This window comes from Spinacia oleracea, chromosome 4 (assembly GCF_020520425.1).
Source record: "Spinacia oleracea cultivar Varoflay chromosome 4, BTI_SOV_V1, whole genome shotgun sequence".
NCBI lineage: Eukaryota > Viridiplantae > Streptophyta > Magnoliopsida > Caryophyllales > Amaranthaceae > Spinacia > Spinacia oleracea.
Window position 1 is genome coordinate 95,818,475 of NC_079490.1, and position 16,345 is coordinate 95,834,819.

The 16,345-nt window shown below is 35.8% G+C and overlaps 1 protein-coding gene across 1 annotated transcript; it reads left to right on the forward strand.

Annotated features, from left to right (window-relative positions):
* Positions 1-12,502: 12,502 nt before the first annotated feature.
* LOC130459641 (uncharacterized) lies at positions 12,503-14,076 on the forward strand. Its single transcript, XM_056827123.1, has 6 exons — positions 12,503-12,841; positions 12,938-13,141; positions 13,230-13,337; positions 13,429-13,510; positions 13,596-13,697; positions 13,829-14,076. The coding sequence occupies exons 1-6, from the start codon at positions 12,678-12,680 to the stop codon at positions 13,928-13,930; spliced, it is 762 nt and encodes a 253-aa protein (XP_056683101.1). The 5' UTR covers positions 12,503-12,677; the 3' UTR covers positions 13,931-14,076.
* The last annotated feature ends 2,269 nt before the right edge of the window (positions 14,077-16,345 follow it).

Consider the following 16,345-nt stretch of genomic DNA (forward strand, 5'->3'; position numbering starts at 1 on the left):
CATTTTGTGTCTAAGGAAGGAGTTGCAGTGGATCCTGCAAAGATAAAAGCTGTTAGTGAGTGGCCTACACCTAAGAGTGTCACCGATATTCGGAGTTTTCTTGGTTTAGCGGGTTATTATAGACGCTTTGTGGAAGATTTTTCTAGAATCGCCAAACCAATGACAACCTTGATGAAGAAGGAAGCTAAGTTTGAGTGGAATGACCAGTGTGAAGAGGCATTCCAAGCTTTGAAGACGCGATTGACAACCGCGCCGGAGTTATGAAGGAAATAATGCCCTTGGTCCAAGTATGCATTTAATGTTAAGTCTAATAAATGCGGTTCAGTATTAATTAACAATTTAATAATTCAGTGAGATCAAGTGAGCTGAATGCCTAGCTAGAGGCCGCTTCAGTTAAAGTGGAATTAATGATATTAATCCACAACTTACTCTTGACTGAACCCGTAAGGTCACACAAATAGTACGTAAACAGATCAAGTATTTAATGTCATTAAATACTCCATCTATGGATATTCGGAATCGACGGATCTTGGTTTCAGTGGGAGCTAAGATCGTCAAAGGCAAGTAAATGAATACTCCGGAAACGATGATATTGCCTGAAATGGAAATATGGATCGTATCGGAAATATAAATATTATCCAAGTCGTAGATGTTGCCGGAAACGGAAACATGGTACGTATCGGAAAATATTATCGGAAATGGAAATATTGCCGGAATCGAAAATATTGTCGGAAACGGAAATATTGTCAGAATCGGAAAAATATTATCGGAATCGGAAAATAATTCCGGAAACGGAAATATTAAATATTTGTTCGAAACGGAAATTAATTCCGGAAACGGAAATGTTAGATATTTTTCGTATCGGAAATGAATTCCGGAATCGGGAATTTAATCGGAAGCACATCGTACGAATTAGCATCGGACGAGACTTGCTAGACGAAGGCCCAGCACGAATCCAGGCCCGCGCCCAGCAAGCCATGCGCACCAACACACGCTGCCAAAGCCTCGCCAGGTCCAGCACAAGGCCAGGCCCATCAAGACATGGGGCGTGCGCGGATCGTGGGCTGCGAGCAATGCTCGTGGGCTGCGAGGCTTGCGCGGGCTGTGCGGTGATCGTGCTCGTGTGCGGTTGTGTGCGATACGAATCCTAAAGCTAATGGAATTCGTTGTATGATTAAATCCTAATCCTAGTAGATAGAATTTATTTAATAGAGTCCTAAAGGGATTCTTATTAAACTAATTGGTATTCTAATAGGATTCTAAATCCTTTTCCATACTCTATAAATATGTGCCTAGGGTCACAAATTTATACACGAGATTTCAAGTATTCAAAGCTAGGATTTTTAAGCAGAAAAATCAGTCAAAACTCTTGCCCTATTTACCGAAAATAATAGTACCTTAAGGGCGATTCTAGTTGGTCAATCTTAAGGCGGATCCGGACGTGCTATGGACTTTCTACGGAGGGACGACACTTGGAGTCCTAAAGACTTGTTCTTGTTCGGTTCGGGCGTAGCTAGGGAGGGCACGCTACAAAGTGTATGCATCCTAGACTAATTATATGATTATGTGCAATTAATATGATTCCTGGCATTAAGGTTTTTCCGCATGATTTATGTTGTTCATATGTATCATAACCTAACATGTTAACCTTACCAGATGAGAGTGGTACCTATGATGTGTAAAGTGATGCCTCTAAGAATGGATTAGGGTGTGTATTGATGCAGAACGGAAAAGTGATTGCGTATGCATCAAGGCAGTTGAAACCATATGAATCCAACTACCCTACCCATGACTTAGAGCTAGCCGCCATAGTGTTTGCATTAAATATATGGAGACACTATCTGTATGGTGTGAAATGTTGGATATTCACGGATCTTAAGAGTTTGAAATACATTTTCACACAGAAGGATTTGAATATGCGCCAACGAAGGTGGTTGGAATTGATCAAGGATTATGATTTGGATATTCAATACCATGAGGGAAAAGCCAATGTAGTCGCAGATTCCTTGAGCAGGAAATCAAGTCATAGTGTGAATGCGTTAGCAGTTGCTAACGAGCTAGAAATAGTGAATGGAGAATGTGTTGAAGGAATGATGAACACCTTAACTATCCAACCGTCTGTATTTGATGAAATCAGGGAGAATCAGGCTGGAGATGTTAAGCTAGAGCAAATTAAGGAAAAGATTTTGCAAGGAAAAGACATGGATTTTAAGATCCACGGCGATGGAAGTTTGAGGTACAAAGGACGATGGTGCGTGCCTCAAAAGTGTAGTGAAATAAAGGAAAAGTTGATGAGAGAAGGTCACAATACACCATATTCTGTTCACCCGGGTGGTGATAAGCTATATAAGGATTTGAAGAAGGTCTATTGGTGGCCAAGGATGAAGAACGAAGTGGCCGAATTTGTGGCAAGATGCTTGACTTGTCAGAAGGTTAAGATTGAGCATAGGAGACCTCAGGGAAACGTCCAACCCTTAGAAATGCCGAGTTGGAAATGGGACTGTATCTCAATGGACTTCGTCACTTGTTTACCCAAGTCGAAAAGTGGAAATGACACCATTTGGGGGGTAGTAGATAGGTTGACTAAGTCGGCAGCGTTCATACCAATGAAAGAAACCTGGAAAATGGAACAACTTGCCAAAGCTTACATCAAATATGTAGTGTGATTACATGGAGTTCCTAAGGATATCGTATCAGATAAGGATTCTAGGTTCCTTTCGAATTTCTGGAAAAGTGTACAAAAGAACTTTGGTACGACATTGAAAATGAGTACAACGTTCCATCCAGCCATAGATGGACAAACCGAAAGGACAATCCAAACCTTAGAGGATATGCTAAGATCTTGTGTGATAGATTTTCAAGGTGGATGGGAAGATAGCCTAGATCTGATCGAGTTTTCATACAATAACAGTTATCATGCCAGTATTGGAATGGCACCATTCGAAGCCTTGTATGGGCGAAAATGCAGAAGTCCTTATGTTGGAGTGAAATCGCTGAAACCGTTGGACTAGGTCCCCAAATGACAGAGGACACAGTGAATCAAGTTAGGACTATTCAATCCAAAATCCAAGCCGCGCAAGATCGTCAAAAGAGTTATGCGGACTTGAAACGTAGGGATGAAGAGTTCCAAATAGGTGACAAAGTGTTACTTAAGGTTTCACCAATGAAGGGTGTAATGATATTTGGGAAGAAAGAAAGCTAAGCCCAAAATATATAGGCCCATATGAGATCCTAGAAAGGATAGGAAATGTGGCATATAGATTAGCCTTACCCATGGACTTGCATAGAGTGCACAATGTGTTCCACGTATCTCAGTTGAGAAAGTATGTCCCGGACAAGTCGCATGTACTGCAAAGTTTGACATTTGAGGAAAGACCTGTCAAAATCCTTGATAGCAAAGTGCGTAGTACACGGACTAAGGATGTTAAGATTGTTAAAGTGTTATGGTCTAACCAAGAATCTGAGGAAGCTACCTGGGAAGCCGAGGAAGAAATGAGAAAGAAATATCTGAGCTTTTTCCCGAGGTTAGTAACTCGTTTTCTTTAAGGGGGTAGAGTGCGGTAGAATTTCGCTCGTTTCACCTTATTTACCTTATTTTCCCCTTACGGTATGCCTAATTTAGTGCTTTTTAGTGAAGTTTCACTCTACATTGTCATGTTGAATTACTTGAAGAGTACAACAACTAAAATTTTTACAAGAAAACGCATTAAAAGTCTCATAAAGTCACAAGTCTAGATTTTTGAATTGTGATTTCCGTGCCCAAGTTTCGGGACGAAACTTCATTTAAGGAGGGTAGACTCTAATACCTCGTATTTTTCGTAATTTATAAATATATTTTTATTGTATTTATAAAGATTTTTACGAATTTAATTGCATTTAATAGGAATTAAATGTATATTATTTTTTTTAAATAATTTAATTATTAATTATTTACGAAAACAAGATTTTTATTAGATAAATTAAACGAATTTATTTAATCGGGAATTGTTGGGTCATATTTTGAAAACGAATTTCATTCTAATCTAAGCCCGGTCCAATTTCATTCTCAAACCCAACAAGGCTTGCAAGAAATTAATTTTAACTAAGCCCGTAAGCAAGCCTAACTCAAAACCCTAAAACCTAGCCCATGAGGGAAGGAAAAGCTATAAATACAACCCTTCCCCTCATTAAATCCCCACATAAAATTTCTGATTTCTCTCTCTCTCTCTCTCTCTCTCTCTCTCTCTCTCTCTCTCTCTCTCTCTCTCTTCTCTCTCCTCGCGGCACTTTCTCTCTCCTTTCGTGCCTTTTCTTCGGCCGCAAGCAACGAGCTTGGCTCGCCCCTACCTTGCCGTGCTGCCTTGCCCCATGCCTCACACACACAAACTCCCTCTCTCCCTCGCGTCCCTCGCTGCCCAGCAACGCACACTGCTGTACGTTGTTGCTGCGTCTCGCCCTGCTCGCAGCTCCCCTCGCCCCTGCCCGCAACACACCTCACTCGCCCACGAGTGCTCGTGCTGCTGCCGCTGCCTCGTGCTGCTGTTGCTCGTGCACTGCCCCACACGCAACACACCCATATTGTGTGTGTGTGTGTGTTGTTGTTGTTAATCAAACTCCGTATACTTTTAACTTTTCCAAATTCCGTTTTTAAATTATTTAATTATGATTATTTAATATTTTTGGATTATTTAAGTTGCCGATAACGGTTATGAACACCGTGTTTTAATATTTTCGTATTTGAATTGATGGGATTGATTTTTAATCATAAGAATTATTATTTTCAAATTTAATGATTAAATAAAGTGTCAATTTTTAAGGTAAAAACATGGTTTTATTAATAACCTATTGATAGGATTTTAATTCCAATTGTTCAAGCGATTGATTCACATAATTTAATGACGATTTAAATTATGGGAATCAACTTAAATTTTCAGATTTATTATTAAGCTTAAAGTGTTGATTTTTAATGATTTTAATGCCAAAAAGTCAATGTTTTTATGCTAGGACTTGAGTTGACTGTTTGAGATTATTAAATTAACAAATAACGATTAATTTCTAAATAAACCAAGGGTTTTAGATTCTTAAATAGTTGCTAGAAATTTAGTAAACATGGATAATAATTAAGTTGAGTCGTGATTCGCATAGTGGCCCCCGTACTTAGGTATTCCAGGTACGTACATGACTAGGGTGACCACCTATCCCATGAGGACTTTATGATGTGTATTGATTGTGAATCATGTGAACTTAAGTGTTAAGAATTCATGTTTGATGTGTGAACGACCATGTTGAAAATTGTTATTGAATCTATTTATTCTACATGAATGAGCATGTTATGGATTGATTAATGCTTTATAGATTCTATTGAACTATCATGTTATGGACTTTTATAATCGTCGAATTATGTCAAGCATGTTGTTAAAATTGATATGCATGTATGAGGGTTTCGCATGCAAGTTGTTATGATTATGCTATTTTACGGGATGTCTAGCATACATTGAGCCTATTGAATGTTGCCTCAGTGCATCGTTTATTCTACCGCCGTGTAGAATACATTTAAGAAGTTTATGTGAATTGAACTAAGGACTATTCGTGCTAAGGGCACATCCCGCTTGTTAACAGGCAATGTCGGGTTATTTTAAACAGTGTTTTTGAGAAGGAACAATGGAGTAATTTCACTTAAGTCCTATGTTTGATCACAAGTCCTAAAGGATTAAAATGAAGCGTCATTGTTTAATTACTTATTTGTGTAATTGTTGAATTTCTTGTAAGTTATGTCTTTGGGTCGAGTCTTGAACATAACATACTAATTAACGTAAAGTGTAACCCGAATGAGCTTCAAAACTCTTGTAACGTATATACCATCAGTATGAATAATGGGGTGAGTCGCGTCGGAGAAACTTGTACTCCTTGAATGATACAAGACGTTGTTTCATTCTTTTGGTTAATCTCTTATAAAATGCACAGGAATTCCGTCGGTATAGTCCGACTTTCAGTAGAAAGCCCGACCTTATTTATTTGGTGCTTGGTGGGCTCCCAACACCCTCAGTTTCCCTCAGTGGTCTTTGTTATTATATTCTACCCGTTCGAAGCTAAATTCTTATTAACCTATGAGTTAAAGTCGCGTCAAGTCTCGAGTATGTCTTCATGATTAATTGTTTACTTGAATGGCTTTTGCATGTGGATTATCTTTATTGTTGAGTGAAGCATGTTAGACTAGGATTTCATTCTAGCTTGTTCGTACTCAGCTTTCGCTGACTTCGTGTTTCATGTCTTTCAGTCATGGCCTTCGCCTTAATGACCCTATGATGATCCATCATTGCACTTGCATTGTCGGGGAGTAGATTTCAATAAGCAGGTTGGTAGAGATAACTTACGGGACAAGTTATTGTGGGAATAGTGTTGAGTGACTATTTCATCTCTCGTATTTATAAACTCTATTTAATTTATAGTCATGACTATCATTATTACTATAGTATGGTTTTAAACCTTAGTTAATGGATTTTCTAAACTATTTAATGTTAGTTTTGGGCCTTGATGGTTCCAAGTTGTTTTATGACCATTAACTATTTAAAGTATTTTGAAAGTTAGTTATTTCCGCTGCGTAATTCTGGTAAATAGCCTTAGCCGTTATCACGGTGGCGATAATATCTTGGTAATTCTTTTATATTAGTCGGAGAAAGGGAATTATAAATATAAGCAATTATCAGGGTGTTACAATGGATCCGGGGAAAAAAAATGTACTTGAATCAGGATGATGTCAGTCGTAGGAGGAACAATAGTGATGGAGTTTCTGTTGATGTTCATGACGATTTTGTAATATTGGAACGATTTGTAGTAATTTTTATGACTTTGATAACACCAATAATTATGTGATTTTGGTAATCGTAATAAATAGTTATATTTTGCTTTGATTTTTCTTTTTGATTTTTCAATTTTTGCTTGTTTTAAATTCCATTACTGGCGGTGATTGGTGGGTAAAAAGTTTGTTCCTTTTTATAATTTTGACTAAACTTGTTGTTTGAATGTTTGTAGCGTAACTTAATTTTTGTTGTGATTAAGTATGTATATATAGTTTTTTTTTGTTTTTTTTAATTTTTATTTCTCACTTTTTACCTTATTTCGCTATTGACTGATTTTCCGTATTTGTGTCGTTTAGATTTTGGCAACTGTAATAAAATTTGGAATTGAATATGATTTTTGATTTTATTTGTCTTCTTTTGATTTTTTATCGGAGGAATATTTTATAAAGATTGTATAATTTCTTCCTAAAAGAAAATGAGAGAAATAACAGACGTGATTTGCGAATGTAATTAGTAATGTTTTTTTTGAACTTTTGACTTCATAATTTGATTTCTTGTAGCTATAGGGATTAATTTGATTTCTTTTTAAAATTGCATGTTTCTATATGTTAGTCTATTTAATTAGAATCAAAAACTCTGTTTTGAAGCAATTAAATATGATTTGCATAAAATAATGTATTTTCTAAATTAATTTTATTCAAGTAATTCATTACTTTTTGCTCAAATTGCGGTATTGCACTATTACGTAATACTTAAATATTGATTTTTGTATCAAAGTAGCAAGTCATACACAGAGTAATAATACCATGCATCGATCTTGTACGATCTTGTAGCAAAAGGTACATTAGTCTATTCCATAGGTAGACAGTAGATCGACACTAAAAGTACAATTACTAATTGACCTCAGGTGTTCCCATATAGAATAGAGATACGTACTACATGATTAAGATAAACATCTTATGCATGATACTACACACATAACCATAATCTACACATATATGTACCTTGAGTACGTTCTCAAAGGTGCCACTTTGCTCAATCAATTACTCAATCAAAGCATCCTCCTAAAATAAATAATAAATTAATTATTATTATTCATACTTTAATAAAATTTCAACAACTACTTAATACTTTAAAAGTCATTAAAAACCCTAATAAACATATTTTAATTATTACCATGGCCAAAACCCTAGGTAATTAAAACATTAAAAATCGATCCACACTTTAGGGTTTCAAATATGCACAAATCAGTGAAATAATAAATTTGAAATTTGTGCATGAAATCTATAAACTTTAATTAATTTAATCATCATTAACAATCTGAAAATTAATTAAATTAACAAAACTTGAAACTTTTTTTTAAAAAAAAACAATCGAAAACAAAGAGAGCAGAAGAACACACACACACGTGCGACACCAACACGCGGCAGCGCACGACTCACAGACGGCAGCGACACGGCATAGGGACGACAAGGGAAAGGGAGGTGACGACTGGGAGGCTGCTGCTGCCTTCTTTCTCCGTGCGGCAAGGGGAGAGAAAGAGAGAAAAGAGAGGGAGAAATTAGAGAGGAGATAGGAAAAAGTAATTTTAGGGTTTTAATTCCCTTACAACTTGGTTATTTATACTAACCCTTGGGCCTCAAGGTTTAGGAACCCAAGTATACTTGATTTTCAATCCCTTCCTATTTTAATCTCTTCATCCTTTTTAATTAAAGCTATTTCCGTTTAAGGAATATTTAATTTTTTTTTTCTAAAATACATTTAATAATTTTAATAAATATTAAATGCACTTAAATTCTTTTTTATTGTTTATATGAATTAATAAACATATAAATATTTAAAAATTCTTTGTTAAATTATAAATATATTGAAATCATATTTATAAAATAATGAAAATACGGGGTATTACAGTCTACCCTCATTAAAAGAAGTTGTGTTTCGAAACTTTGCCTTGAAAACCAATTCCCCTTGAAAAAAATGAATGCTACTCCCTCCTTCCCAGAATAGTCGTTACACTCTCCTGGGAACACAATTTAATGCGATATGTGGTAGTGTGCTTATCAATTATTATTTTATTAAAAAGTAGATGTGATGGATGTTAGTGGGGTATTTTAATATTAGAGGAAAAATAATGTATGGTTTTTTTTTATATTGAAGGATAGGAGAGTCGAAATTAAAATATTTGGGTGGTGGGTCAAAGTGAGAAAGGTACATCTATTAAAATATAATAAAAACTTTCCTTAAATGGGTTGGAAAAAAAGTGTAACGAGTAATTTAGGACGGATGAAAAAGGAAAGTGTAACGAGTATTCTGGGACGGAGGGAGTACTATGCTTCTTTCTTGAAAACTTTTTGTTTCTTTTGAAAAAACTACTATGCTTTCTTTGAAAAACTACTACGCATTCTTGGGAAAAAACTACTATGCTTTGATGCTCTTTTAGTTGTTGGATTTCTACTATGACAAACTTTTTGGCTATTTTACTTCTTCTACTACTATTTCTTACACACTTACTGTACAAGAGACAACTTTCGACTTTCAAGGAGCATAATTTAGGTAAAAAGCGTGTAATTCTACCGCACTGTACCACCCTTAAAAGACACGAGTTACGACCTCGTAACTCAACTAATTATCCTCGGAAAATAATCCTAGGTAATTCTTTTCATTTCATCTTCTGCTTCCCAAGTTTCTTCTTCGTATTCTTGGTTAGACCATAAAACCTTTACTATTCACACATCTTTCGTGCGTGTACTACACACTTTGCTATCTAGAATCTTGACATGGCTTTCCCGATATGTCAAGTTTGAGTCAACTCAACGATTTTTGGTTGCAACACATGAGATTATCTGGGATATTCTTCCTCAACTGCGAGATATGGAACAAATTATGAACTCAATGAGGGTCCTATGCACTTTGGCCCAAGCTCTCCCTTTACCCCAAATCTCATGACTTCTTTCATGGTGAAAACTTAAGTAATACGTTTTCCCCTACTTCAAATTCTTGATCTCTACGCTTCTAGTCCTTGTATGTTTTATGTCTATCTTGAGCTGCTTGAATCTTTGATTGGATAGCTCTCACTTGTTTCATCTTATCCTCTATCATTTGAGGCCCTAATACAACTGTCTTACTAATGTCACTCCATGACAGTGGACTTCTATACTTCCTTCCATACAAGGATTTAAATGGTGTCATTCCAATACTGGCATGATAACTGTTGTTGTACGAGAACTCTATCACACTAGTAGAAAAATCGACATGTGCTTCTCTTCAAGTGCGGCTCATTTAGTAAATTGGCAGCACTTGAGAGCAAAAAAAAAAATATTAAAAAAAAATTTCACAAGTGCGGGCTAATTTTAGAAAATTGGCAGCACTTGAGTTCAAGTGCGGGCTTATTTCACAAATGACCCGCACAAAATATTTCCCAATTTTATTTCATTTCGCGCTTCCCCACTTCCCCACTTCCTCTTCTCTGGTTACTGCTTTTCCCTTTTCTCTCCTCCTCCCCCTCTCTGGTTCTCTGGGCGCGAAACTCAACAACATCACTCAGCATACACCGGCACGACTAGTCGCGTCGCCAACGATGTTCCCCAACTGGCGAATTCTTCCTCTTCTCGCCGCGGCAGCAGCACACAGGCATCGCTCATCCTTATCTCTTTTAGGTTTGTAATTTAAAATTAAATTTTTTTTCCTATAATCTTGTTACTGTAATGACGAATGCCTAATTTGTCAAGGTTTTTCGATTGCGTGCTCGATTTTGCTTCTACCTACTTCCGAATCGATTTAACTCAGGTTTGTTCTTCAATTTGTTTTCCATTTTTTTGGCGATTCGTGTTTCTGATATGATGCTTTGCATTGAAAAGTTCGATTCTAGTGTTTCTTTTTGTAGTTATTGTTGATTTCTCTTAACTTTTGATTTTTTAGGGTTTTGTTTTGATTTTTTAAACTTTTTTTTATTGTTCGAATTGCAATTGTGTTCACTGGTGATGTATGCTGGGGTTCAGATTGTTTGATTTTGGCATTTGTTGGTGGTTTTGGATTTGAATAGGATTTTGTTAGCTGTACATGAACTTTAGCTGGATTTGAATTGGCCAGAGTTGTTCCAAGATATAGGATTTGGTGTATGTTATACAGACTTGCATTGAATTGTTTAGCTTAGATACAGTTGAGGTGTATTTGTCATATAGTATTAATCGTTTATAATCTATGATCTTGCCTTGAACTGGTTAGCTGAATTACAGTCAAATTACAGTCATTGATCTAAGCTATTACTCATATATGCTTTCATTGGTTGTAAACTTGTTAGCTCTCAACTGCTTGCATTTCTTTCCTCTGCACGGGGCCAAGGGCATGTGTCGTCACACTTTGATGCTGTATTCAGCTGACGACTACTTTTATTTTCTTGTTTTATCATCCCCTCCTTGAAGCTGTGTACTGCTCTAGATACTGCGAAGAACTTGATAGAGTCTGCCAACTCAAACGTCACAGTGCTGTCAGAGAACATTGCGGAGCTTGAAAAGATAATCAAGAAAGAGGATTCTACTATAGCAGAGGTCAGGTCCATTCATAGCTCATTGAACCTAAGGATTCCTCTATTAACTCACGGTAAAACCTAATCATGACTCAATAAGTATCAATATGTTGTCAACCGTAAAGAGTATACCAACTTGTCCCCCTTCAGGTAGAGAATGTCTCAGGATCTGCATTTATTTGTTTTCTTGGTGTATGAAATGCTCGATTTCTTTCTTTGTGCAACGTGACAATATGGGTACAGTAGTAAAAGTGAATTTATTTTAAATAAAGGGACTACTACGTAGTCCCTTTATTTATTTAAAATAAAATGACATTTTCGCTCCCAACTTTGAACTAAAGAACCTAAGGACTCATTTGATTCTTATTACACGACTAATATGCATAGTTTTAAGTTTCTAAAACTCATTCGAACCTAATTATGCACATTTAAGGCTCGTTGGGTCGTTATAGGTCATATATTAACCTAAAATGACATTTTCGCTCCCAACTTTGAACTAAAGAACCTAAGGACTCATTTGATTCTTATTACATGACTAATATGCATAGTTTTAAGTTTCTAAAACTCATTCGAACCTATTTATGCACATTTAAGGCTCGTTGGGTCGTTATAGGTCATATATTGAGCTAAAATGACATTTTCGCTCCCAAATTTGAACTAAAGAACCTAATGACTCATTTTATTCTTATTACATGACTAATATGCATAGTTTTAAGTTTCTAAAACTCATTCGAACCTATTCATGCACATTTATGGCTCGTTGGGTCGTTATATGTCATATATAGAGCTAAAATGACATTTCCGCTCCCAACTTTGAACTAAAGAACCTAAACACTCATTTTAATCCTATTACATGACTAATATGCATAGTTTTAAGTTTCTAAAACTCATTCGAACCTAATTATGCACATTTAAGGCTCGTTGGGTCGTTATAGGTCATATATAGACCTAAAATGACATTTTCGCTCCCAACTTTGAACTAAAGAACCTAAGGACTCATTTGATTCTTATTACACGACTAATATGCATAGTTTTAAGTTTCTAAAACTCATTCAAACCTATTTATGCACATTTAAGGCTCGTTGGGTCGTTATAGGTCATATATTGAGCTAAAATGACATTTTCGCTCCCAAATTTGAACTAAAGAACCTAAGGACTCATTTGATTCTTATTATATGACTAATGTTAATTGACTATTGTTATAGGAATTTTCGCATCCAAAGAAGTCGAATTCTAAGCCTAAGTCCAACTTAGAGGTCGTGGGTAGTTGTGATCGTAAAACACAAGAATCAACCACCAAAAGCAAGAAAGCGGGACTTGTACACGATGCAATTCAAGGTCTTGGCCCGTCATGCAAATACTTGCAGTTTATCATGACTTCGGCGCCTGATGATATATATGATAATACTACCATCCCATTGGCGGCCTCAGTTTGGCACTCGGATTTTGATCAAGAAACATACATAACTGCGTCTGATATAGGAGAGTTCCTTCGCGGGGCGTGCTTAAACATTTCATCGATCCAAGTCTACATATTGTAATTAAATGTTTTATTGTTGTTAATAAAACTATTATTTCTTTGAAGTTTTTTCTCTTTATCGATCTTAATAGTGTAATCTTGTTTATTTTGTAGGTGTTTATTGCACGATCATGCCAAATCATTTGAAATGTCTCGGATTTCGTTCATTTGTCCCGAGATTATGTCAAGCACTAGAATCAAGGCCGACCCTGGAGCGCCAACAATGTATTTGAAAAACATTTTCCAAGCTGAAATTGAAAAGGAGAAGATGGGTAATCCTAACCTAACTAATTGGTTTTTAATCCCATATAATCAAGAGTAAGTGTGTTATATTATATAAGTTTCATATAAAATATTAATTATTATTGTTATTAAATATTTAATATATCATTTATAAATTATACAGAAATCATTGGAATTTATACGTGATGGACCTACGTAGAGGTTATGTATATATTTTCGATTCTGCTAGAGATCCACGTCGAACAGATTATGCATGGGGAATCTTGAGTTTGTAAGTTCTTTTGCTTACAAATTACATTAGTCTTTAAGAAACCTAAGCCAAAATCATATTCATGAGTACCCATGTTTCGTTAATTTTCTAGGGCATACCAAGTGTACAAGTGCAATGGTGGGCATTGTCCGAATAAAACGAGTTTTAAGTCGTGTAAACCCATTCATATAGAGGTATAACATGTTTCTTAATTAGCTTTTTGCTTTGTTTTTATTAATTATTGGCCTTGCAAGATAAAGTATTATGTTTCTTAATCAGTGTGCTCAACAAATCGGCGGAACTGAGTGTGGCTATTACGTTATGAAGTTCATGTTAGAGATAGTCACGTTACAACATGACTATGAAGGCCGGCTAGATGAGGTAATTAAGTAACTAATTGATTCGTATTCTAGACTATTAATACATTGTCATTAGTTGCTTGAATGTTAAAATGTGACATTTCATTTGCATTTAATCGATCTAATGCTCCATCAATTTTTTGTTTTTGTAAGGTCTATACTCCGAGGACTGCGCCTTATGCTAGTGAGGAAATTGATGTGGTTCGTGAGCAATGGGCGAAGTTTTTTACCACCAAGTATTTATTATTGACCTGATGGCGCTTGATCGTGTTGGTTTAGATGTTATAGAACAATCTTTTATGTTAAAATGTATGCGTACGTTGAAATTGGAACGTAAATGTATTTAAATGTATCGGTATGTGCACTTTTGGTTTTGGGATATATACAAAACTCCAGTTGTTGTTTTTATATTTGTTATACAGGTTGCGTTATTCTATTATTGTTTTGACAGGTTTCTATATTTGGTGCAAGGCACTCTAGGTATCCCTAAACAAAATTAGAATTTTCCCGCCAAAAGTGCTTTTTTGCAGCGTACATATATGTTGTACGCTGCAACAAGGGAAAAAAATTTCGCAAAAATTCAGACTTGTTGCAGCGTACAAATAAATGTACGCTGCAAAAAATTGAGTAATTCAGACTTGTTGCAGCGTACAAATAAATGTACGCTGCAAAAAGTTGGGTCTGTTGCAGCGGGCTTTTATATGTACGCTGCAACAAGTCCAAAATTTTGCCAATTTTTTGGCACTTGTTGCAGCGTACATCTAAAAGCCCGCTGCTTTTTGCAGCGAACATGTACGCTGCAACAAGTTCAGACTTGTTGCAGGCCCCCCAGTTGCAGCATACGATGTACGCTGCAACAGGGGTCTAAAAGCCCGCTGCAATAAGGGGTTTTTTCTACTAGTGTACTGAGTTCTATGTTTGTTTAAAATACTATGTATTCCCTGACTTCGAATTATTTTATAAAATGTTAATCCTTGGAACTATGCAAATGAGTGTCAACAAGATCCAGTGAACTATAACTTTTGAGCTAAGTTTTAATCGGAAGTTGCATATCCATCACAAAGTTTTTTTTCCCTCTTCTCTTGTAATGTATTGGTTTCAAAGTTTGATCTTTTGTTTCTCACAGGATATATAAGTTGTGGACACAAACAAACACATACATTGATACATGCATTTATTACAAACGCATATATTTACGTAGTATATATGTATGGTGTAATATTTTTCATTTTCTATGGACTCACACTCACACACATGTATATATAATGGCATAATGCACACACCGACTCACAAAAAAAGCGATCACGAGTACAATATGTATGGTGTGATATTGCTATTATGTGATTAAACACAAGGAGTAATTGAGGAAATGGTTACTTTAAGTACTGACGAGCAAGAAACACCTCTACACACACATGTATAGGCTTAGTTCATTTTATGTGGTCTTCTAGGTCATAACATTGGAGATCGTGATTTTTCAGACTAAAGCCTCGCCTTGATTGCCATTAATAATTATGGAGAACTATTATTGGAGGAACCATGACCAAGGGACTAATTCCGGGGTATTTTTTTTCAAAGATGTGGGTTTAGTATGTCAAGAATTATTACTGGAGTAATTGTGTAATTTGTGTTGTGAGTTTTGACATGAAAGTAAATTTTTAAGCAACTAAAATCTAGAAAAGGTAGATGAAAGATAAATATACTTTTATTTCTGATGTTTAGACTGTAATTAAGCAGTTAGTTCATTGAGGAAATATTTGAGAATGCTATAAATTGTTCAACCTAGATTTTCTCTCATTTCATTGTGTGCTCCAAGAGCTGTAATACAAGCTTAAATACTAAAGCTCCCGGCCCCGCTAGGTTGAGCTGCCCCTATTACTTTGCCAGACATTTGTATGCTTTGTTGAGTTACAGTGTTTTCTCAGAGGAGTTAGAATATTTTCTGTTAGATTACAAATAGTTTCCTCTAGTGAAGCTAGAATATTTTCTGTTAGATTACAAATATTACAGTGTGTATGATTTGCATTTGCAGGATTTAAATATTAGATCATGGGTTTTGCTGGATGAGATCAACTTGGCTCAGCAATCTGTTTTGTAGTGTTATACCCTGTTATGTTGATATATGTAATAAACTCCAGCACCTTGTTGGGTTCGCGAAGTTAGTGTGGCCAAGGAAACACTTGTGGCAGCAGTGTATGCTTTCTTTCCCAATTATCTGTTCTTTTCGTAAGAGATAAGTACTTTATTGGAGATAATTGTGTTGCAGTGGATGATCGCCTTGTTGAGATTGCTGTATCAACAAATCAAGAACTTCGTTTTCTTTCTATGCAAGGTAGATGTTTCCAACCAGTTATCATATTTCGTAAAGCGCAAAGCATGCATGTTCAATAAATTGAAAAAGTTCCAACTTGACACTTCTGTTTTTTTTTTAATGTACTTTGCTTTTGGTTGGTAACATCTTACTCTTTTTTCTCACGGGTTCTATAGGTGTTTGCATGACATCTTCGCTATTTGGTAAATATGAAGACGGGGACATCGTGAATAAGTTACAAGAGATGTATGAGGTATATGGAATTTTTCTTTATTTATTAGGTCAAAGGTTTAGAATATCTATTTAGATTCATTCGTTAAGAGTTAAGAGCGAAAACGATAATTTTAGTCAAAATAATG

Excerpts from the sequence above, each read along its gene's own strand:
- LOC130459641 (XM_056827123.1), top strand. The coding sequence starts at position 12,678 with ATGACTTCGGCGCCTGATGATATATATGATAATACTACCATCCCATTG. Across the intron at positions 13,142-13,229 it reads TTAATCCCATATAATCAAGA|AAATCATTGGAATTTATACG; the intron begins GTAAGTGTGTTA and ends TAAATTATACAG. Across the intron at positions 13,698-13,828 it reads ATGAAGGCCGGCTAGATGAG|GTCTATACTCCGAGGACTGC; the intron begins GTAATTAAGTAA and ends TGTTTTTGTAAG.